General features: G+C 41.7%; 4 gene segments (V, D, J or C); all 4 read right to left on the bottom strand.

Annotated features, from left to right (window-relative positions):
• The window catches only part of LOC112930265 (immunoglobulin alpha-2 heavy chain-like), a 1136867-nt gene that overhangs the window by 817156 nt on the left and 296388 nt on the right, over nucleotides 1-23323 (bottom strand).
• LOC112930321 (immunoglobulin gamma-1 heavy chain-like) overlaps nucleotides 1-23323 on the bottom strand; it is a 931325-nt gene that overhangs the window by 675631 nt on the left and 232371 nt on the right.
• On the bottom strand, nucleotides 1172-3617 carry LOC140599448 (immunoglobulin heavy variable 3-74-like). The segment is given in 3 exon segments: nucleotides 1172-1246; nucleotides 3084-3394; nucleotides 3498-3617. Coding segments are annotated over 3 exon segments (432 nt in total).
• LOC140599449 (immunoglobulin heavy variable 3-23-like) lies at nucleotides 20736-21365 on the bottom strand. The segment is given in 2 exon segments: nucleotides 20736-21142; nucleotides 21246-21365. Coding segments are annotated over 2 exon segments (453 nt in total).

A 23323-nucleotide genomic window follows, 5' to 3' on the forward strand; every position in this document is an offset into this window, starting at 1 on the left:
TCAGCCTAGGTAAGGATTATGAAATCCTGGAAGTGAGTCCTACCCCAGGCTCCCCAGAGAAAGCCTGCTTCTCCCTCAGCCTGTGTCTCAGCTTCTCTCCATGTCTCTCATGAATAAATAAATAAAATATTTAAAAAACAAAGCTGAATTCTGGGAGGAAACCATCACCCAAACTATAGAGAGGCACGTGCATCCACTGACAGACCTGTGCTCTACATGTTTTGCAGAGAAGCCTTGGATTTCCATGGAAATGAACATGTTTCCAGGTGAGATGACCATTAGATCCCTGGACTTATAAAGTATGTTTCCTCCCCCAAACATAGAGAGCATCATCCAACTCATTGAAACCATGAATACAAGAATAGCCATGGAAGGCAGAAGTCATCTCATTTATTTCTGTCTCAATGTCTGTGCTGGACATCTCATGTTATCATCTCCTACTCTTAGACTGAGCAACACACATGATCTTCCCTGGTTCTCATTCCAACAGATCAGAATGCTTTACACCAACATCGACTCTGTGGCTCTGGTATGTAGATGACAGAACATGTGTCTTGTCAATTCTGTTATCCTAGGATCTAATTATGTATATTCTGTCCAGATGAGATTAGAACTCATAATTAAAAAGAGTTCTACTTTCTATGCATCCCTGTTGGTATTTGGTATTTTCATAATTTTTGTTTATATATGTATATGAGTTTGAGTTGCCAACATATAGCATAGCACACAGTGCTCATCCCATCAAATGCAGCCCTCAGTGCTGCAGTAACCTTGTCCCAGTCACCCTGTCCCCCCACCCACCTCCCTTTCCACTTCCCCTTGTTCATTTCCCAGAGTTAGGTGTCTCTCATGTTTTGTGAACCTCACTGATATTTCCCACTCATTTTCTCTCCTTTCCCCTTTTTTCCTTGTCACTATTTTATATTGTTATACTTTTGTAATTTAGTCAATAAGTGGAGAGATAGTGTATTGTGAGGATCATTATATTTACATTTATCATTTACCTCTTTTCAGGGAATAGAATATTAATCTGTTACATGTTCCTTAAAGAACTGCTGAGAATAGTGCCACCATCATGGACATGGAGGATGTAGTGATGGTGATGCCCCCCACATGACTATTAACCTTTCCTATTTGGGCTGCAGAAAATCTTAAGAACTCTAGAAATCTCCTATGGGTATTTCAGATTGATGGTCTTCAAAGTGTTGGGGAAAAGCCCTGCCAATTTCTGCTGATCATGGTTCATCTTTAGAGAAATAGCTGTAAGGCTCTTTCTGCATCTTAGAATCTACAGCTGGAAGCTGTGTCACTAGGTTAGCATGGAAACTGAGGTGTCCATCTTAAAGTGAGTGGTATTTGAGTGCCTAAGCCCTAGATTGGGGCTTGCACAGTGCCTTTCCATCACCAAATGGAAGGAGTGTTGGGTTCTGAAGCAATCCTGAGGACACAGCATGTCACATTAAAGATTTTTCAAATCCTCATGGACCCCAGTCCTGCTCCACTGCATTTTCTCACACAACCTGCACATACGAATTCAGGGAGAGAGTAAAAAATTATTTGAAAGGGGAAGCAAAAGTTTGAGCCTCATCCACAGATGGCTCTGCAAATATTCAGGCCCCACTTAAGAGTGGAACTCAGTATACTAAAATTGTTTCCACATCCCTGATGCAGCTGGCTTATTAGACGAGTTAAATTTCCTTCTGAAGACAGGAATAGATCAGTAACTAGGTAGCAACACCTGGTAAAGAGGAGACCAAGCAGAGACCCTTCAGGATGAAGCTGTTGGTCGCCCTGTCAAGTAATGAGCTCTGACAAACTGAAGGGTTGCTTAAATAAGAGTATATCTAGTTGATAGAGGAAGAAGGAAGGTCAATTAACAATTTTTTATTATCGTTTGGTTACTAAAATGAAGATTGTAGCTGTCATACATATTCTCTCCTTGTATTTTTTCAGATCTTCTTTGCTAACAAACACAAGGGAAGGAGGAGTTAAGATGTCAGACCTGTAGGGGTCCCTGGGCTTGTGTCATCCCTGAACACAGCTGGATATTTATCAAATAATTCTTAGCTAACAAGAAACCAATTGGAAGACTGAGGGAACAAAAAATGCTAGTCTGCAAGTAGAAAATTGACATGTTTTGGAATGTAGGATGTGTGGAGTGTTGTGTTGGGGAGGAGACATAGCTGTGGGGCTGGGGCAGGGAAGGAAACTACTTCCTGAAGTTACCACAATTAGGATGAGCAGCAAAGAGGAAAACTGTTCAGATTTCATTTCATTCTATGAGTTTATCATGGAAATCCATCCACTTGAGGATATGCCTCGTTAAAGGTGTTCAGATTATAAAGCAGGCTGGAATCTAAAACAATGTTTTTAAAGATACAACTGGAATTGAACAAGCATTGAAGACCCTAGAGAATCCCTTATTGTAGAGATAAAAGAAATAATCCCTTGTCAGCCCAAAATTAAAAATGCTATTACAGGAAAGCTGTCCCAAATGCAGGAAAATAGAGGATGAATGAAAGACTAGCATATTGGAGAAATAGAAGATAACATGGTGGAAAATAATGACAGAACAGTAGAGGGAAACAGAGTAAATGTCCGTAAATTTCAAAATAGGGAACTCAGTGACTTATGAAACAATAACATTCCTATGATAGGAGGCCCAGAAAATGAAGAGCAAGAAATGTTGGCAGGTTTATTCGATGAAATAATTACTGAAAATCTCCCTAATCAGGAAGGACAGAGACCTCAACATCCTGGAAGCACAGATACATTTCATGTTTAGGGAGATAGTAAATAAGTGTAAGCAACTCTGTCTTCTGCACATATAAAGTAGCTGTTTTCCTAAAGAAACTACTTATATCAGAAACCAAATATTTAAGCACAAATTCCTGATCTGGAGACGCTCCCTGGGGGATGTTGCTCCTTAGAGAGGAAGCCCAGATTTTACAGGAAACCTGCCCAGAAGCTCCATCTGCACCTGCTCCTGGGCCTTCAAGTAGTGAGGAGTGCGCACCCCCTGCTGGTCCCAATCGCCTTCTACAGGGAGGTTTGTGTCTGGGCTCACACTGAAGTGGCCTCACTGTGTCCCTCACACAGTAATACATGGCCGTGTCCTCCACTGTGAGGCTGTTCATCTGCAGATACAGCGTGTTCTTGGCGTTGTCTCTGGAGATGGTGAATCGGCCCTTCACAGCATCTGGGTAGTATGTGCTACTTCCATCTTTGTTAATATACCCGACCCACTGATTTCCCTTTCCTGGTGCCTGGCAGACCCAAAACATGTAGTAACTACTAAAGGTGAATCCAGAGGCGACACAGGAGAGTCTCAGGGACCCCCCAGGCTTCACCAGGTCTCCCCCAGACTCCACCAGCTGCACCTCACCCTGGACACCTGTAGACACAAGACATCCTGGTCAGGAAACTGTCCCACATCCCCTGTTTCTCTCACTCACCTCCACTCACATACTCAAGGTCTCTTGTTCTCCATGAATTACCTTTTAAAATAGTGACAAGGTAAATCCACCTGAGCACAGACTCCATGGTGAGTTGTCTGTGTTCTGTCCTGATCCTTGAATGGGGTCACCCAGGGATCCTGGTGCTGGGGCTGCTCTCCCAGCTGCAGGGTCAGGACTGGGCTAGTTTAATCAGTGGAGGGAGGCTCCTTTGCATATCCTTTGAATATATAATCAGCACCAGACTTAGATTTGATTCCTTACGTATTATTAACAAGGATTGCTTACATCTGTGGGACACTGTGTGTAATGTCTTGTGACATTATGAAATGTTCGAATCTATGAACCAAATTACGTTTGCATTTCTCTATGATTTTAAAAATCTCTCATCAATGCAGGTACTTTTAAAGTACAGTATTTTACCTCGTTCAGGATATTTAGTCCTACATATTTTTATTTTTAACACTGGTGTCAGTGTAATAATGTTTTATTAATTACCTTTTAAATAATTTATTGTTAGAGATGCCTGGGTGGTTCAGCGGTTGAGTGAGGTATGCCTTCTGCTCAGGGCATGATCCTGGAGTCCTGATATCAAGTCCCACATTGGTCTCCCAGCATGGACCCAGTTTCTCTGTCTGCCTGTGTCTCTGTCTCTCTCTGTGTGTCTTTCATGAAAAAATAAAGAAGATGTTTAAAAAGAAATGGATAATTTGTTGTTAATGAGTGGAAACCTATATTTATTTCATATGTTGATTTTGTATCCTATAGATTCCATGAAATTGTTCATTAATTCTAAGTGTTTGGTTTTGGAGTTTGTAGGGTTGACCCTGCAATAGATCATCTCATATGGATACAAATATTTTTTTCTATATTTATTGATTTGAATAACTTTTATTTTTTGTTTCCTTAATTTCCTGGATTGGATTTACTGTTGGGCCAGTAACATTTTCTTTCTCTTCTTTCTGGTTATTTGTCTGGACTAATTACTCTTTAGACATATGACAGATCTAAGTGGAAATGCCTTTTGTTTTGCATGTGCATGAACTCCTCATAATACAACATGCAGACAATGACCAAAGTGGGCAGTCCTTGTGCTTCTTACACAACAAGATGGGTTTGTGGAGATATAAGGCTAGCAATTGGGTTTGGGTCAGTGAATTAGTGAGAAACTGATAAGGGTTGTTTGCACAGCCTTTTGGACCCTACGTTTTCTTATTCTGGTGCTGAGGTTGGCTCTGCCCTCCTGCTACAAGGAAGGGAATTTTCCCATAGGAGATTTATTTCCTGCCATCAGGGGGACATAGAAGGCTTGGCCCATATGTCCACTGGATGTTTTCCAAGTGACTTTAGTTCACAATAACCCAGGGGACCATCTGACATATGGGGTGGCACAGTTTATTCTCCTTCATGATACTATTTTGAATACTCATGATGGGAATGACCCACTTGTGTGGATCCTGACTTGACAGGAAGGCTTCAGTTTTTCACTTTTGAATGCAGTGTTGGTTGTGGGTTCTTCATAAAATGCAACTAATTCACGGAGGCAATCTCTTCTGCCTTGATTGTTAAGACGTTTTGAAGATAAAAGCATATTAGACATTGTCAAGCAGTTATAGGCATTATAAGAAAGAATCATATACATCCAATCCTTCTCTCATTTATGATCTGGGTGTGTTGAAGCATCCTTTCATCCCAGGGATGATTTCCTCTAGGTCATCCTGTGTGATCTGTCCATGGGCTGTTGGATTCAGGATGTCAGGATTTTTGCATTTATGTGCATTTGAGACAATGTGCATGAATCCCTTCCTATGGGGCCCTTAGTGTGGGTTCACTGTCAGAGTCATCCTGGCCTCCTTAAATCAATTTGGGCATGTTACATTCTCATTATGTTTTGGAAGAGATTTAAAAGTTTTGGCCTTAATTCTTAAAATATTTGGTAAAATTCAAAGATAAAGCCATCCGATTTTGGTCTTTATTTTTGGTTTGTTTTTTAATTTTTTATTGTCTTTCCTGAGGCAGAAATGTTTAGATAATGATTTCAATCCTTGTATTTGTTCTGTTTTGTTCATTTTTTATTTCTTCACGTAATCGTTTTAGTGTATCGATAATACTAGTAATTTTGTATTTTGCCGTGGTTTTCCAATATTTCCTCTATTAAAATATTAGAGTTTTATTGATGGTTCTTTTTATTTTTTTGGTGTCAGTAATTTCTTCTCTTTGAAATCTGATTATAATTATTAAGACGTACCAAAAAACAAAAAGACTTACCTATATTCCTACAGTGCCGATGAGTTTTATTTTTTTATTATTTTTTTATTTTTTAATAAATTAATTTTTATTGGTGTTCAATTTACCAACATACAGAATAACACCCAGTGCTCATCCCGTCAAGTGTCCGCCTCAGTGCCCGTCACACATTCACCCCCACCCCCCGCCGTCCTCCCCTTCCACCACCCCTAGTTCATTTCCCAGAGTTAGGAGTCTTTATGTTCTGTCTCCCTTTCTGATATTTCCCACACATTTCTTCTCCCTTCCCTTAGATTCCCTTTCACTATTATTTATATTCCCCAAATGAATGAGAACATACACCGTTTGTCCTTCTCCGATTGACTTACTTCACTAGCATAATACCCTCCAGTTCCATTCATGTTGAAGCAAATGGTGGGTATTTGTCATTTGTAATTGCTGAGTAATATTCCATTGTATACATAAACCACATCTTCTTTATCCATTCATCTTTAGATGGACACCGAGGTTCCTTCCACAGTTTGGCTATTGTGGCCATTGCTGCTAGAAACATCGGGGTGCAGGTATCCCGACGTTTCATTGCATCTGAATCTTTGGGGTAAATCCCCAACAGTGCAATTGCTGGGTCGTAGGGCAGGTCTATTTTTAACTCTTTGAGGAACCTCCACACAGTTTTCCAGAGTGGCTGCACCAGTTCACATTCCCACCAACAGTGTAAGAGGGTTCCCTTTTCTCCGCATCCTCTCCAACATTTGTTGTTTCCTGCCTTGTTAATTTTCCCCATTCTCACTGGTGTGAGGTGGTATCTCATTGTGGTTTTGATTTGTATTTCCCTGATGGCAAGTGATGCAGAGTATTTTCTCATGTGCATGTTGGCCATGACTATGTCTTCCTCTGTGAGATTTCTGTTCATGTCTTTTGCCCATTTCATGATTGGATTGTTTGTTTCTTTGGTGTTGAGTTTAAGAAGTTCTTTATAGATCTTGCAAACTAGCCCTTTATCTGATACGTCATTTGAAACTATCTTCTCCCATTCTGTAGGTTGTCTTTTAGTTTTGTTGACTGTATCCTTTGCTGTGCAAAAGATTCTTATCTTGATGAAGTCCCAATAGTTCATTTTTGCTTTTGTTTCTTTTGCCTTCGTGGATGTATCTGGCAAGAAGTTACTGTGACCAAGTTCAAAAAGGGTGTTGCCTGTGTTCTCCTCTAGGATTTTGATGGAATCTTGTCTCACATTTAGATCTCTCATCCATTTTGAGTTTATCTTTGTGTATGGTGAAAGAGAGTGGTCCAGTTTCATTCTTCTGCATGTGGATGTCCAATTTTCCCAGCACCATTTATTGAAGAGACTGTTTTTCTTCCAATGAATAGTCTTTCCTCCTTTATCGAATATTAGTTGAACATAAAGTTCAGGGTCCACTTCTGGGTTCTCTATTCTGTTGCATTGATCTCTGTGTCTGTTTTTGTGCCAGGACCACACTGTCTTGATGACCACAGCTTTTTAGTACAACCTGAAATCTGGCATTGTAATGCTCCCAGATATGGCTTTCTTTTTAAAAATTCCCCTGGCTATTCGGGGTCTTTTTTGATTCCACACAAATCTTAAAATAATTTGTTCTAACTCTCTGAAGAAAGTCCATGGTATTTCGATAGGGATTGCATTAAATGTGTAAATTGCCCTGGGTAACATTGACATTTTCACAATATTAATTCTGCCAATCCATGAGCATGGAATATGTTTCCATCTCTTTGTTTCTTCCTCAATTTCTTTCAGAAGTGTTCTATAGTTTTTAGGGTATAGATCCTAGGGTATACCTTTAGGGTATAGATCCTCTTTAGTTAGGTTTATTCCTAGGTATCTTATGCTTTTTGGTGCAATTGTAAATGGGATTGACTCCTTAATTTCTCTTTCTTAGTGTATAGAAATGCCATTGATTTCTGGGCATTGATTATGTATCCTGCGAAGCTACCAAATTGCTGTATGAGTTCCAGCAATCTTGGGGTGGAGGTTTTTGGGTATTCTATGTAGAATATCATGTCGTTGGCAAAGACGGAGTGTTTGACTTCTTCCTTGCCAATTTGAATGCCTTTAATGTCTTTCTGTTTTCTGATTGCTGAGACTAGGACTTCCAGTACTATGTTGAATAGCAGTGGTGAGAGTGGACATCCCTGTTTGGTTCCTGATCTTAGGGGAAAGGCTCCCAGTGCTTCCCCATTGAAAATGATATTTGCTGTGGGCTTTTCATAGATGGCTTTAAAGATGTCGAGGAATGTTCCCTCTATCCCAACACTCTGAAGTGTTTTGATCAGGAATGGATGCTGTATTTTGTCAAATGCTCTCTCTGCATCTAATGAGAGGATCATATGGTTCTTGGTTTTTCTCTTGCTGATATGATGAATCACATTGATTGTTTTACGAGTGTTGAATCAGCCTTTTGTCCCGGGGATAAATCCTACTTGGTCATGATGAATAATTTTCTTAATATACTGTTGGATCCTATTGGCTAGTATCTTGTTGAGAATTTTTGCATCCATGTTCATCAGGGATATGGTCTGTAATTCTCCTTTTTGGTGGGGTCTTTGTCTGGTTTTGGAATTAAGGTGATGCTGGCCTCATAGAAGCAATTTGGAAGTACTCCATCTCTTTCTATCTTTCCAAACAGCTTTAGAAGAATAGGTATGATTTCTTCTTTAAATGTTTGACAGAATTCCCCTGGGAAGCCATCTGACCCTGGACTCCTGTGTCTTGGGAGGTTTTTGATGACTGCTTCAATTACCTCCCTGGTTATTGGCCTGTTCACGTTTTCTATTTCTTCCCGTTCCAGTTTTGGTAGTTTGTGGCTTTCCAGGAATGCGTCCATTTCTTCTAGATTGCTTATTTACTGGCGTATAGCTGTTCATAATATGTTTTTAAATCGTTTCTATTTCCTTGGTGTTGGTAGTGATCTCTCCTTTCTCATTCATGATTTTATTAATTTGAGTCTTCTCTCTCTTCTTTTTAATAAGGTTGGCTAATGGTTTATCTATCTTATTAATTCTTTCAAAGAACCAACTCCTCGTTCTGTTGATCTGGTCCACAGTTCTTCTCGTCTCAATTTCCTTGAGTTCTGCTCAAATTTTAATTAACTCTCTTCTTCTGCTGGGCGTGCGGTCAATTTGCTGTTTTTTCTCTAGCTCCTTTATGTGTAAGGTGAGCTTTTGTATTTGAGTTCTTTCCAGTTTTTGGATGGATGCTTGTATTGCGTTGTATTTCCCCCTCAGGACTGCTTTTGCTGCATCCCAAAGACTTTGAATGGTTGTATCTTCTTTCTCATTAGTTTCCATGAATCTTTTTAATTATTCCATAATTTCCTGGTTGACCCTTTCATCTTTTAGCAGGATGGTCCTTAACCTCCACGTGTTTGAAGTCCTTCCAAACTTCTTGTTGTGATTTAGTTCTAATTTCAAGGCATTATGGTCTGAAAATATGCAGGGGACGATCCCAATCTTTTGGTATCAGTTGAGACCCAATTTGTGACACAGTATGTGGTCTATTCTGGAGAAAGTTCCATGTGCACTTGAGAAGAATGTGTATTCAGTTGAGTTTGGATGTAAAATTCTGTAGATATCTGTGAAATCCATCTGGTCCAGTATATCATTTAATCTCTCGTTTCTTAGGAGATGTTGTGCTTAGAAGACCTATCGAGAGTAGAAAGAGCTAGATTGAAGTCACCAAGTATAAGTGTAAAATTATCTAAGTATTTCTTCACTTTGGTTATTAATTGGTTTAAATATTTGGCAGCTCCCACATTCGGGGCATATATATTGAGGATTGTTAAAGCCTCTTGTTGGATAGATCCTTTACGTATGATATAGTGCCCCTCTTCATCTCTCACTACAGTTTTCGAGGTAAATTTTAGTTTATCTGATATAAGGATGGCTACCCCTGCTTTCTTTTGAGGACCATTTGAATGGTAAATGGTTCTCCAACCTTTTATTTTCAGGTTGTAGGTGTCCTTCTGTCTAAAATGAGTCTCTTGTAGATCGCAAATAGATGGTCCTGCTTTTTATCCAGTCTGAAACCCTGCGCCTTTTGATGGGGTCATTAAGCCCATTCACGTTCAGAGTTACTATTGACAGATATGAGTTAAGTGTCATCATGATATCTACTTAGTCCTTGTTTTTGTGGATTTTTCCACTGAACTTCTTCTTAAAGGGGAATTTTAAGAGTCCCCCTTAAAATTTCTTGCAGAGCTGATTTGGAGGTCACATATTCTTTCAGTTCCTGCCTGTCTTGGAAGCTCTTTATCTCTCTTTCCATTCTGAATGAGAGTCTTGCTGGATAAAGTATTCTTGGTTGCCTGTTCTTCTCATTTAGGACCCTGAATATATCCCGCCAGCCCTTTCTGGCCTGCCAGGTCTCTGTGGAGAGGTCTGCTGTTACCCTAATATTCCTCCCCATAAAAGTCAGGGACTTTTTTTCTCTTCCTGCTTTAAGGATCTTCTCTTTATCTTTGGAATTTGCAAGCTTCACTATTAAATGTCGAGGTGTTGGACGGTTTTTATTGATTTTAGGTGGGGGATCTCTCTATTTCCTGGATCTGAATGCCTGTTTCCCTTCCAAGATTAGGAAAGTTTTCAGCTAGGATTTGTTCAAATACGTATTCTTGCCCTCTATCCCTTTCAGTGCCCTCAGGAACCCCAATTAAACATAGGTTTTTCTTTCTCAGGCTGTCGTTTATTTCCCTTAATCTGTCTTCATGGTCTTTTAATTGTCTGTCTCTTTTTTCCTCAGTTTCCTTCTTTGCCATTAACTTGTTTTCTATGTCACTCACTTGTTCTTCCACCTTGTTAACCCTCGTCGTTAGGACTTCTAGTTTGGATTGCATCTCATTCAATTGATTTTTAATTTCTGCCTGATTGGATCTAAATTCTGCAGTCATGAAGTCTCTTGAGTCCTTTACGCTTTTTTCTAGAGCCACCAGTAGTGGTATAATCGTGCTTCTCTATTGGCTTTCTGACATTGAATTGTAATCCAGATTTTGTACCTCTGTGGGAGAGAGGACTGTTTATGATTCTTTTTTTTGAGGTGAGGTTTTCCTTCTAGTCATTTTGCTCAGTGCAGAGTGGCCAAAAACAAGTTGTATTGGGAAAGGGAGAAAAAGAGAGGTGAGAAAGAAGGAAAGAAAAGAGAAAATGAAAAAAAAAAGAAAAAAAGGAAAAAGTAAAATAGAGAAGAAAAAGAAAGAAAAGGAAAAAAAGGGTGGGGGATGCAATCAGAAATGAAAAAAAAAAAAAAACCGGGGAGTATCTTCTGTTTCTGTATACTTTAAGTCCCTTGGCTTCTCCTGGAATGTGTCCATCTAGGTGGTCTTCTCGGGGAGGGGACAGGACTGTTGTGCTGATTTTCAGGTGTTAGCACTTGGGGGAGCTTCTCTGCCCCCTTCCTGGTGCAGGGCTCAGTGGGTGTTGTTTACCCCGTGAGGCCCCAGGAGGAGCAACCCCAGTGGCAGCGATCAGCACTGGAAACCTGGAGTCAGCTCTCGCAGTAACTCCGGGGCTCTCTGTCTGCAGGGCCTGGAGGCTCCAGGGCGAGGCCACTGATCTGCTCAGCTCGGGGCAGGAGCGTCCTTGCTGTCCTGGGCCCTCCCAGCCTCTGCCTGTCCCGGGGAGGGCAGGGTCCTGGGCCATGCCCCGGCGCCCTGTGCTCCGGGGCCTGTGCTGTTGGATTTGCGGTCCCGCCCCGCAGCCCCCTCCGTGGAGCTGCCGCCCGAGCCCCTCCTGGAGCCTTTTTCCCCCCCTGCCATGCATGCTGCAGCCCTTAGGGAGCTCGGCGCACTCTCTTGGGTGTGCAGCTGTCTGTTAGTTTCCCAGGGAGCCCGAGGGCATCCCTGCCCTCCTGGGTCCTGCTCCAACTCCCTGCCGGCCCCTTTCTGCCCGGGAAGGTTGGTGCAGCTCCTGCTTCTCCCAGACGGGGCTTTCCTGTCCTCGGGACACTGGTCCCGGCCTTATCCCAGCTCCTTCCAGGGCCCCTCCCCCTTGGATGCCTTTTCTTTCTTTATTTCTTTTTCACAGTCTTCCTACCTTGATAGAAGCAGGAACTCTTCTCACTGTAGCATTCCAGCTGGTCTCTCTTTAAATCTCAGGCCTAATTCATAGATTTTCAGGATGATTTGAAGGTTATCTAGGTATTGGTGGGGACAGGTGATTTGGGGACCCTACTCTTCCACAATCTTGCCCCTCCCTCCTATTTTCTCCATTGACCCATTTCTTCTTCAATAAGATGTTATTTTATCTACATTATATATATGTACATAATATATGTATGTATATATATGATATATATATATGATATATATAATCTATATTTTTCATGACAAACAAAGAGAGAAGCACAGACACAGTCAGAGGGAGAAGCAGTGTCCGTGCAGGGAACCCGATGTGGAACTTGATCCTGGGTCTCCAGGATCACACCCTGAGCTGAAGGCAGCTATAAACTTCTGAAACATCAGGGCTGCCCTTATTATATATTTTTATTGATGTTTGAATCCAACCTATAACAAACACCCAGTGTTCATCCCATCAGTGCCCCTGTCAGTGCCCATCACCAATTCACCAAAACCACCCGCTCAATTCCCCTTCTACTAGCCCTTGTTCATTTCACAGACTTAGGAGTCTCTCATGATATGTCAACCTCACTGATGTTTCCCACTCATTTCCCCTCCTTTCACCCTTGCTGGGTGCTGGCCATAATGGGAGCTGTTTACTGTGTGAGTCCTTTGTTCCCTGGCAGCCCTTCTCTCCCAGGCACAAGGTGAAACAAGGAGGAACAGCAACATGGTGGCAGCCAGTTCTCGAACCCTGGAATCAGCTCCCCTCAGTAACTACCACAGTCTCCCAGTCTGCACTGGCCTAGATGCTCACAGCCTGGCTTGTGGGTGCAGGTCTGCACAGCTTGCAGGGCCCCCAGTGGCATGAGAGTCCTCCCTGTCTTGTGCCCTCCCCACCTCCATCTCTTCCAGGGTATGTCCAGGATCCTGGTCTGTATCCACTCTGTGCCCTGGGATCCAGGGCCCTGGGTGCTGGAATCATGCTCCCAGGGATCAAGGTTCCTGAAGCCAGTGGGACACAGACAGCTCCCTCTGGAGATTCCACCCCCAGCCCCTGGACAGCCTGGCTTCTCCTACATTCCCTCATGGGTGCACCTTTCAGCCCTTTACTGAGATACCACATTTGGTGCCCTTGCCCCTGGACTCACTTCCTCTACTAGTGACACTGGGAACTGGATGCTTCAATGCCTCTCCTGTGATTTTGCCCAATTTTACTGGTAATCACTTTTCTGTCTGGGAAGACACAAGGCATATTTATAATGTTACAGCTTCTCCAGGGGTGGACTTTCATGTCCTGGAGGCCTTAGCTGTGGGCCTTACATGGGCTCATCATGGTGCTCCTCCCCTGGTTGATTTTTTTATTTTATTATTTCTGCCTTCCTACATTGTTAGAAGTGAAAACCCTTTTCTCTGTAGTGTTCTGGCCAATCTCTCTTTAAATCTCAGGTCAAATATGTTGGTGTTCAGGATGGTTTGTAACTTACTTAGGTATTTGATGGGGCCAGGTGAGTTGAGGACCCCCACTCCTCTGTCATCTTGCCCTTCCTCACATTTATTTTTTCTACCATGTTCTCTGGTAGGCCTTCCAGTGGGACAGAATTTTTTTTCCCTCTTTTCTGTTGGATTCATTGTCTGCTCTAATCATGGACTTTGTAAAAGACAGACCTTCAGGAGACAATGAATTTCATCGTGCATGTGCATGAGCTACATAATATATAATGTGAGGTGGGATTTAATATCAGGACAGGGTGTCTGTTCATGTCTTCTGTCCATTTCTGATTGGGTTTTTCATTTTGTGTGTGTTTAGGTTGATAATTGTGCTGTATATTTTGGAAACCAGCCTTAATCTGAAGATCAATTTGCAAATATCTTCTCCCATCCTATAGGTTGTCTTTAAATTATGTTGAGTGTTTCCATAGCTGTACAACTGCTCCTTCCCTGATAGAATCCATATAGTTTATTTTTGGTTTTGTTTTCCTTCCCTCTAGAGACTTGAGTAGCAAGAAACTGTTGTGCCTGAGGTCACAAAATCTCTAGGATTTTGATGGTTTTCTGCTTCACAATTAGGACTTTCGTCTACTCTGATTTTTATCTCTGTGTCACTCATAAGAATGTGGCCCAGGTTCATTTTTTTACTTGTGACTGTCCAATATTCACAGCCCCACCTGTTGAAAATACTGTCCTTTTCCAGTGGGTACTCTTTTTTGTGCTTTGTCAGAGACAATATGACCGAAGGGTTGTGTTTCCATTTCTGCATTGTATACTGTATTCCATTGACCTATGTGCCTCTTTTACTGTCAATATTATACCCCCTTGATGATCACAACTTTGTTTTTTTTTTGTTGTTGTTGTTTTTTAAATTTATTTATTTATTTATGATAGTCACACACACACACACGCACACACACACACACACAGAGAGATAGAGAGAGAGAGAGAGGAAGAGACACAGGCAGAGGGAGAAGCAGGTTCCATGCACTGGGAGCCCGATGTGGGATTCAATCCCGGGTCTCCAGGATTGCGCCCTGGGCCAAAGGCAGGTGCCAAACCACTGCGCCACCCAGGGATCCTGATCACAAATTTGAACTCCACAATTGTAATACCTTCTGCTTTGGGTTGTTTTCAACATTGTCTTGTCTTTTCAGAATCATTCTTGGTTCCTTACTAGTTTTTTTGTTTCTATTATTTCCTAGAACAAAGTTCATGGTATTTTGATAGGGTTTTCATTGAATGTGTCAATTGCTCTTGGTAGCATAGATATTTTATCAATACTTATAACTCCAATCCATGAGAATAGAATGTTTTCAATCCATGTGTGTCTTCCTCAATTTCTTTCATAAGTGTTCTAAAAGTTTGAGACTATAGATCCTTTTCCTCTCTGGTTAGTATTTTTGTAGTGTTGGATCTTAGCGTTAGGAACTTGGTGAGACTTTTGCATCCATATTTATCAATATAATGGTCTGTAATTCTCTGTAATAACTAGGTCTTTGGTTTGGGGGTCAATGTAATGCTGACATCAGAGAATGAGTCTGGAAGTTTTCCTTCAATTTCTATTATTTGAATTGCTTCAGAAGAATAGGTATTGATTCTGGTTTAAAATCACCTGGGACGGATCCCTGGGTGGCTCAGCAGTTTGGTGCCTGCATTAGGTCCAGGGCATGACCCTGGAGTCCCAGGATCGAATCCCACATCAGGCTCCCTGCATGGAGCCTGCTCCTCCCTCTGCCTATGTCTCTGTCTCTCGCCGTATGTCTCTCAGGGAAGAAAAAATTCTTTGTTTAAAAAATTGGGGCGGTACACCTGGATACCTCAGTGGTTGAGTGTGTCTTTAGCTCAGGGCATGATATATGAGTACTGGGGACAAGTCCAGCATCAGGCACGCTTCATGGAGTCTGCTTCTTCTCCCTCTGACTATGTCTCTGTCTCTGTGTGTCAGTCATGAATAAATAAATGTATTCTTAAAAAAAATTGGCCCAAGGATGTTGCCCATGGGGAAACATTCAGTTAACCATTGATTCTTGATTTCTGCTGAAATTAAGGTGCAAGTTCCTGGGATCAAGCCCCTGGTCAGGCTTTGTGCTCATTGAAGAATCTTGATATTTTCTATCTGTTACCCTCAAACTCTATTGTCACTTGTAAATAAATAAATAAGTAAGTAAGTAAATAAATAAATACAAACATACATACAATGTTGGGGGCAAGATCATGGAGGAGTAAGGGTTCTCAACTCACCTCATACCAGCAACTAACCTAGATAACTTTTTTTATAGATCTTGGATATTAGCCCTTCACCTGATAGGTCATTTACAAATATCTTCTCCCATTCTTTAGGTTGGCTTTGAGTATTGTTGACTATTTTGCTGTGTATACCTTTTTATCTTGATGATGTCCCAATAGCTCACAAACAATAGGAAAGAGATACAAACGATTTTAAAAACATATTAGCACCACTTCTATGCCAATAAATTAGGCAATCCAGAAGAAATGAGTGTTTTTCTGGAAAACCACAAATAAGCAAAACTGGAACGAGAAGAAATAGAATACCCGAACAGGCAAATAACCAAGGAGGAAATTGAAGCAGTCATCTAAAACCTCCCAAGACACAAAAATCCAGGTTCAGATGGCTTCCCTGGAGAGTCTATCAAACATTTAAAGAAGAAGCCATATGTATTTACTAAAGCTGTTCTGAAAGATAGAAAGGGACAGAATACTTCCAAACTCTTTTTATGAGGCCAGAATCACCTTAAATCCAAAACGAGACAAAGACTCCACCAAAATGGAGAAATATAGACCAATAACCCTGATGAACGCAGATGCAAAAATTCTCAACAAGACACTGGCCAGTAGGACGCAACAGAATATTAACAAAATAATTCACCATGACCAATGGGAGGTATACCTGGGATGCAAGGCTGGTTCAACACTCATAAAGCAATCAATATGATAGATCATATCAACAAGAGAAAACAGACAAGAACCATAGGATCTTCTCAATAGAAACAGAGAAAGCATTTGACAAAATACAGGATCCATTCCTGATCAAAACTCTTCAGAGCGTAGGGATAGAGGGAACATTCCTCATCATCTTAAAAGCCATCTACGAATAGCCCACAGCAAATATCATTCTCAATGAGGAAACACTGGGAGCCTTTCCCCTAATATCAGGAACAAGACAGGGATATCCACTCTCACCACTGCTATTCAACATAGTACTAGAAGTCCTAGCCTCAGAAATAAGGCAACAAAAAGAAACAAAAGGTATTCATATTGGCAAACAAGAAGTCAAAACCAAAAAAGAAAAAAAAAGAAGTCAAAACCTCTGTCTTCACAGATGACATGACACTGGATCTAGAAATCTCAACAGACTCCACCCTAAGGTTGATTGAACTCATACAGCAATTAGGCAGTGTGGCAGGATACAAAATCAATGCCCAGAAATCACTTCCATTACTGTACACTAGCAATGAGATTAAACAAAGAAATGTTAAGGCATCAAAAAAAAAAAAAAGATCCTAAATTGCACCCAAAAGCATAAGATACCCAGGATTAACCCTAACCAACGAGGTAAAGTTTCTATACCCTAAAAAATATGGAACACTTCTGAAAGAAATTGAGGAATACACAAAAATATTGATGAATATTCCATGCTCATGGATTGGAAGAATTAATTTTGTGAAAATGTCAAAGCTACCCAGGGCAATTTACACGTTCAATGCAATTCCTATCAAAATACCTCGGACTTTCTTCAGAGGGTTAGAACAAATCAACTTAAGGTTTCTGTGTAATCAGAGAAACCTCCAAATAGCCATGGTAATACTGAAAGGAAAACCAGAACTGGGGCATCAGAATGATGGATTGCAAGTTCTACTACAAAGCTGTGATCATCAAGACATTCTGGTAGTGGCACAAAAACAGACACATTGATCAATTGCTCAGAATGGAGAATCAGAAGTAGACACTGAACACTATGGTCAACTAATATTCGACAAAGCAGGAAAGATTATCCACTGGAAAAAACAAGAGTCTCTTCAATAAACGGTGCCTGGGAAAATTGGACAGCCATGTACAGAAGAATGAAACTAGATCATTCTCTTACACAAAACACAAGATAAACTAAAAAATGGATGAAAGATCAAAATGTGAGGCAAGATTCCATCAAAATCCTAGAGAACACAGGCAACACCTTTTTGAACTTGGCCACAGTAACTTCTTGCAAGATTCATTCATGAAGGCAGGAGAAACAAAAGCAAAAATGAACTATTGGGACTTCACCAAGATAAGAAGCTTTTGCACAGCAAAAGATACCAACAACAAAACTCAAAGACAACCTACAGAATGAGTGAAAATATTTGCAAATGACTAGATAACGGACTAGTATAAGACAAATAAGAGGAGAGACCTTGTTTAAGTGTTTCTGGGTGATGTCACCACATTCCCAGATTCAGTGCACTAAGCAACAGACGCTGATTCTCACAGCTCTGGAGTCTGGGAAGTCTAAGGTCCAGGTGCAGGCAGATGTGGTGTCTGGAGCGCCCACGTCCTAGCATGTCCTTTCCCCCCCTTTCATATCGGCACAGAGGGCATGGAGGTTTACATATACTGATGTATAAGGTTCCTGATCGCATCATGAGGCTCCATCTCCTGACCTAATTGCTCCCCTAAGGCCCCAACTCCTTCTTCCATCACATAGATGTGAGGTTCCAACCTGAGGAACAGTTAGCTATATCAGCACCCAAAGGATCCATGAGTTATTCCAGCAGGTGGAAGGTCCTCCTTCACTTTTGTTCCCTCATAATTGTTAAGTGGAATTTGTCATCACACAGTATTCTTGTTGCCTGCTTGCTCCTTGATCTCCAACGCCCCATCTTCTCTTCCTGCCCCACCCATGGGAAATCTAGCAGGAACACTTGACTTGACATCAGGGAAATACAAATGAAAACCACACTAAGATCCCACTTGTACAACTCAGAATGGATAAAGTAACAAGACCAGAAACAATAAATATCAGCGAAGATATCGAGAAAGTGGAACTTTCTCTTCTTTTGGTGGTAATGCAGGCTTGTTCAGCCACTCCAGAAAACAGAATGGAATGTCCTGAAAAAGTGAGAATAGAGCTACCATACCCTAGGACACAGCCATTGCACTACATGGTATTTACCCCAAAGATGCAAATTTAATGTAATTAAGAGACCCCTGCACCCCAATTTTCACAGCAACAATGTCCAGAATAGCCAAACTGTGGGAGGAATCATGATGCCCTTCTACAGAAGAGTGACAAAGAAGATGTGGAAGGAGCCTCGGTGTCCATCAAGAGATGAATGCATAGAGAAGATTTGGTTTATATATACAATGGGACATTACTCAGCCACTAGAAACGACCAATATCCACCATTTGCTTCAATGTAGATGGAACTGGAGGGTATTATGCTGAGTGAAGTAAGTGATTTAGAGAAGGACAAACATTATATGGTTTCACACACACAAAGTAAATAAAATAGTGCAAGGGTATAAAGGGGAAAGGAGATAGAATGAGTGGGAATTATCAGAGACAGTAAGAGTACATGAGAAACTCCTACCTATGGGGGGAAAAAAGGAGCAGTGGAAGGGGAGATGGTTGGGAGGTTGGAGTACCTGGATGACAGGAGCTGAGGGGGGCAATTGACGGAATGAGTACTGGCTGTTATATGTAGGCAAATCGAACTCCAATAAAAATATACAAAATATCTGGTTTATATATACAATGGGATATTACACAGCTGTCAGAAATGATGAATAACATGAAATAACATTTCCTTCAACATGGATGGAACAGGAGCTATTATACTGAGAGAAATTAATCACAGAAAGGCAATGATATGGTCTCACCCATATGTGGAATATAGGAAATATTGAAAGAGACCATAAGGGAAGGAGTGAAACATAGTGGGGTAATATTACAGAGGAAGACAAATCATGAGAGACACTTAACTCTGGGGGAAAAATACTGAGGTTCGGTGGAGGAGAGGGGTTGGGGGATGGGGAACTGGGTGATGGGAGTTAAGGAGTGGATGTGATATGATGAGCACTGAGTGTGTAGTAAATATTGGTAAATTCAATTTCAACAAACAAAAATGGACTTTCACCTGTCCACATTCCTGGAACATCATACATGGACTGGGAGGATCAAACAACAGACACTCATTCTCACAGATCTGGAATCTGGGACGTCTGAGGTCCAGGAGCAGGCAGATGTGGTCCTGGAGAGCACCCACTTCCTACCCCGTCCTTCCCCCCATCACCTCACATGGGGCCAGGGTGCAGGGAGCTTTCCCAGTCCTGGTTTATAAGGGCCCTTATCCTATCATGGGGCTGAACCTCCTTACCTAAGTGTTCCCCTAAGTCTCCACCTTCTTCCCCATCTCATGGACATTAGGTTCCAACATGGGCATGGTAGAGGTCACACACAGTGATTTGACATCAGCACCAGAAGGATCCATGAGTTATTCCCTGCAGGTGGAAGGTCCTCCAATCCACCTCCTCACACTGAGGTTCCTCATTGATCCAGTAGAAGCTTCTGGTCTCTGAGCACATGGTGTATACATGACCTTCAGAAACAGTTTGTGACCTTGGGGAGAGGACAGCTTCCGTCTGAGACCTGGGTAGGATCTTGGCCTATGTGTATTATTATTTAAAGTTTCGTGCTGCTTCCATATATTATTCATCTCCTTTCCCTATGATTCAGACATCTATCTACTGAGAATGACCATGTTTCTCTTTTGTCCTTCCAGTTTGATGCTTGTTTACTGAAATGATTCCTCACACCATGTCCAGTCTTTACTGCCCGTTAACCCCATCCCACCACTGACCCACATCACACACCCGGAGCCAGTGTCCTTCCCTGGCACCATCCAGGTATTTATGACGTGAGAAGAGGCCTGCCTGGCTCTCATCAGGCATGAAGGTGAAGGTGATGAATGGTTATACTCTTGTGATTGTGTGAGTGTGCGTGCGTGTGTGTGTGTTTGTGTGAATGACTTCTGAGTCCACATCCCTACCATGTCATGCTAGAAATATGTCTCACTCCCAGGCTGTTATTAACATTTTTGTACAATGTCTCTTTTCTCTTGTGTTGATTGAAGATTCCTCTATACTGCAATTTGCAAGACAGCATGTTAGCTTGTGGTCCTGTGATCCACAGTGATCGCCACTAGGACTCATTAAAAGGTTCAGATGATGTGAATGGAGATATTTGTAATTGATTAAAATTTCGGGTCAGGAAATGTTAAATACAAGTAAGTGCAAGTGGTATAGTTCAATTCTAGGTCTCTAAGAAAGAGACTGAAGAGGTAAACACATAATCACGTGTTCAGAGGGGCTCCCCAGGGGAAACTGCTCCTTGGAGAGGAAGCCCCATCCCTGAAAGGAAAGCTGCCCAGAACCTCCATCTGAAACTGCTCCTGGACCTTCAAGGCAAAAATGGTGAGGAGTGTGCACCCCCTGGTGGTCCTGATCCCCTTCTACAGGGAGGTTTGTGTCTGGGCTCACACTGAGATCGCCTCACTGTGTCCTTCGCACAGTAATACATGGCCGTGTCCTCAGCTCTCAGGCTGTTCATCTGCAGATACAGGGTGTTCTTGGCGTTGTCTCTGGAGATGGTGAATCGGCCCTTCACAGCGTCAGTGTAGTATGTGCTACTTCCATCCTTGCTAATAGATGTGACCCACTGCAGCCCCTTCCCAGGAGCCTGGCAGACCCAGCTCATGGCATAGCTACTGAAGGTGAATCCAGAGGCCACACAGGAGAGTCTCAGGGATCCCCCAGGCTTCACCAGGTCTCCCCCAGACTCCACCAGCTGCTCCTCACCCTGGACACCTGCAGACACAAGACATCCTGGTCAAACAACTGTCCCACATCCCCTGTTTCTCTGACTCACCTCCACTCACAGACTCAAGGTCTCTGGTTCTGTATAAATTACCTTTTAAAATAGTGACAAGGAAAACCCAGCCAAGCACAGACTCCATGATGTTTTGTCTGTATTGTGTCCTGATCACTGAATCGGGTCACCTTGGGATCCTGGGGCTGGGGCTCCTCTCCCAGCTGCAGGGTCTGAACTGGCCTGGTTTAATCAGTGGATGGAGGGCCCCATTTGCATGTGCTCTAACTATATAATGAGCTCCAGACATAAGTTCGTGTATTTAAAGCCAACACAAGTGTTGCACCACAATTCTATAGCAATTTTTGTAGATGGCCCTCTGACTATATGAAGTTCTAAGCACAGTTATTTTCGAATTTCTGGGTGCATTTCAAAGAAAACATCAGTATAGGTCATTTTCTGGAGATATTTCATCGTGTTAGTAAATTTTAATCCTAAATATTTATTTTAGATGCTAGTATAAATCAAATAATTTTGTTAATTTTGTACATGTAATTTGTTGTTATTTTGTAGGAATATATCTTCATTTTATTTGCTAATTTCATATACTGATTTTTTTGCTGAGGTTTTGAGTTATTTCTTCTAGTTTCTATGTGACATTTTTACTCATTGACTCTATTGAGATTGTCATAGTAAAACTCATTATTTTCTTTCCAGGTTACCATGTTTTCTTTTTTTTTCAATGTAGTTTTCTTGCTACTTTTACTGGTAGGTCCGCCAGTCTGGGGCATTTTCCTCTTGTCTTCAGGATGCATTGTCTGTTCTTTTTTTTTTTTTTTTTTTCACGTGCATCGTATGTTTATTGCAGCATTTTTTTAAATAATAAATTATTTATATTGGTGTTCAATTTGCCAACATACAGAATAACACCCAGTGCTCATCCCGTCATGTGCCCCCCTCAGTGACCATCACCCATTCACCCCTCATCCCCTTCCACCACCCCTAGTTCATTTTCCAGAGTTAGGAGTCTTCCATGTCCTGTCTCCCTTCCTGATATTTTCTACCCATTTCTTCTCCCTTCCCTTCTATTCCCTTTCACTATTATTTATATTCCCCAACTGAATGAGACCATATAATGTTTGTCCTTCTCTGATTGACTTATTTCACTCCGCCGTAATATGCTCCAGATCCATCCACGTTGAAGCAAATGGTGGGTGTTTTTCATTTCTAATGGCTGAGTAATATTCCATTGTATACATAAACCACATCTTCTTTATCCATTCATCTTTCCTTGGTCCCCGCGCTCCTTCCACAGTTTGGCTATTGTGGACATTGCTGCTATAATCATCGGGGTGCAGGTGTCCCAGCGTTTCATTGCATGTGCATCTTTCAGGTAAGCAGTTGATATTAGGTAGACCTAGAGGAGACAATAAATTTCATTTTGTACGTGGATGACCTACCTAATATAAAGTGACAGTCTACAACTCAAATCAGGACAAGGTGAATCATCATGTCCTCTGCCCATTTCTGATTGTAGTTTTCACTTTGCGGTTGTTTAGTTTGGTAATTTATTTTTCGATTTTGGAAACCAGCCTTAATCTGGAGATATATTTGCAAATCTCTTCTCCCATTGTATTTATTCTTTTGGAAGATGTTATTTGTTCATTCATGAGAGACAGAGAGAGAGATGCAGAGACCGGCAGAAGGAGAAGTGGGCTCCCCACCTGGAGCCTAATGCTGGTCTCAATCCTAGAGCTCTAGGACTCCCTGAGCCAAAGACAGATGCTCAAGGTACACAGATGCTCAATCTACACAGTTAGGTTGCCTTTTAATTATGTTGAGTGTTTCCACAGCTGTACGACAGCTCCTTCCTTGATGTAGTCCATAGAGTTCACTCTTCCTTTGGTTTCCCTTCCCTTTGGAGATTCAAGTACCAAGAACCTGTTGTGGCTGAGGTCACAAAATCTCCTTGATTTTGATGGTTTCTTGCCTCACATGTAGGTCTTTCATCTACTCTGAGTTTATCTTTGTGTGGAGTGTAAGAATGTGTTTTTTTTATTTACTCATGAGAGACACAGAGATACAGAGATAATGGTAGAGACTCAGGCAGAGGGAGCAGCAGGCACCATGTAGGGAGCCTGATATGGGACTTGTTTCCAAGTCTGCAGGATCAAGCCCTG

The sequence above is a fragment of the Vulpes vulpes genome, chromosome 6 (genome assembly GCF_048418805.1).
Source record: "Vulpes vulpes isolate BD-2025 chromosome 6, VulVul3, whole genome shotgun sequence".
Classification (NCBI taxonomy): Eukaryota; Metazoa; Chordata; class Mammalia; order Carnivora; family Canidae; genus Vulpes; species Vulpes vulpes.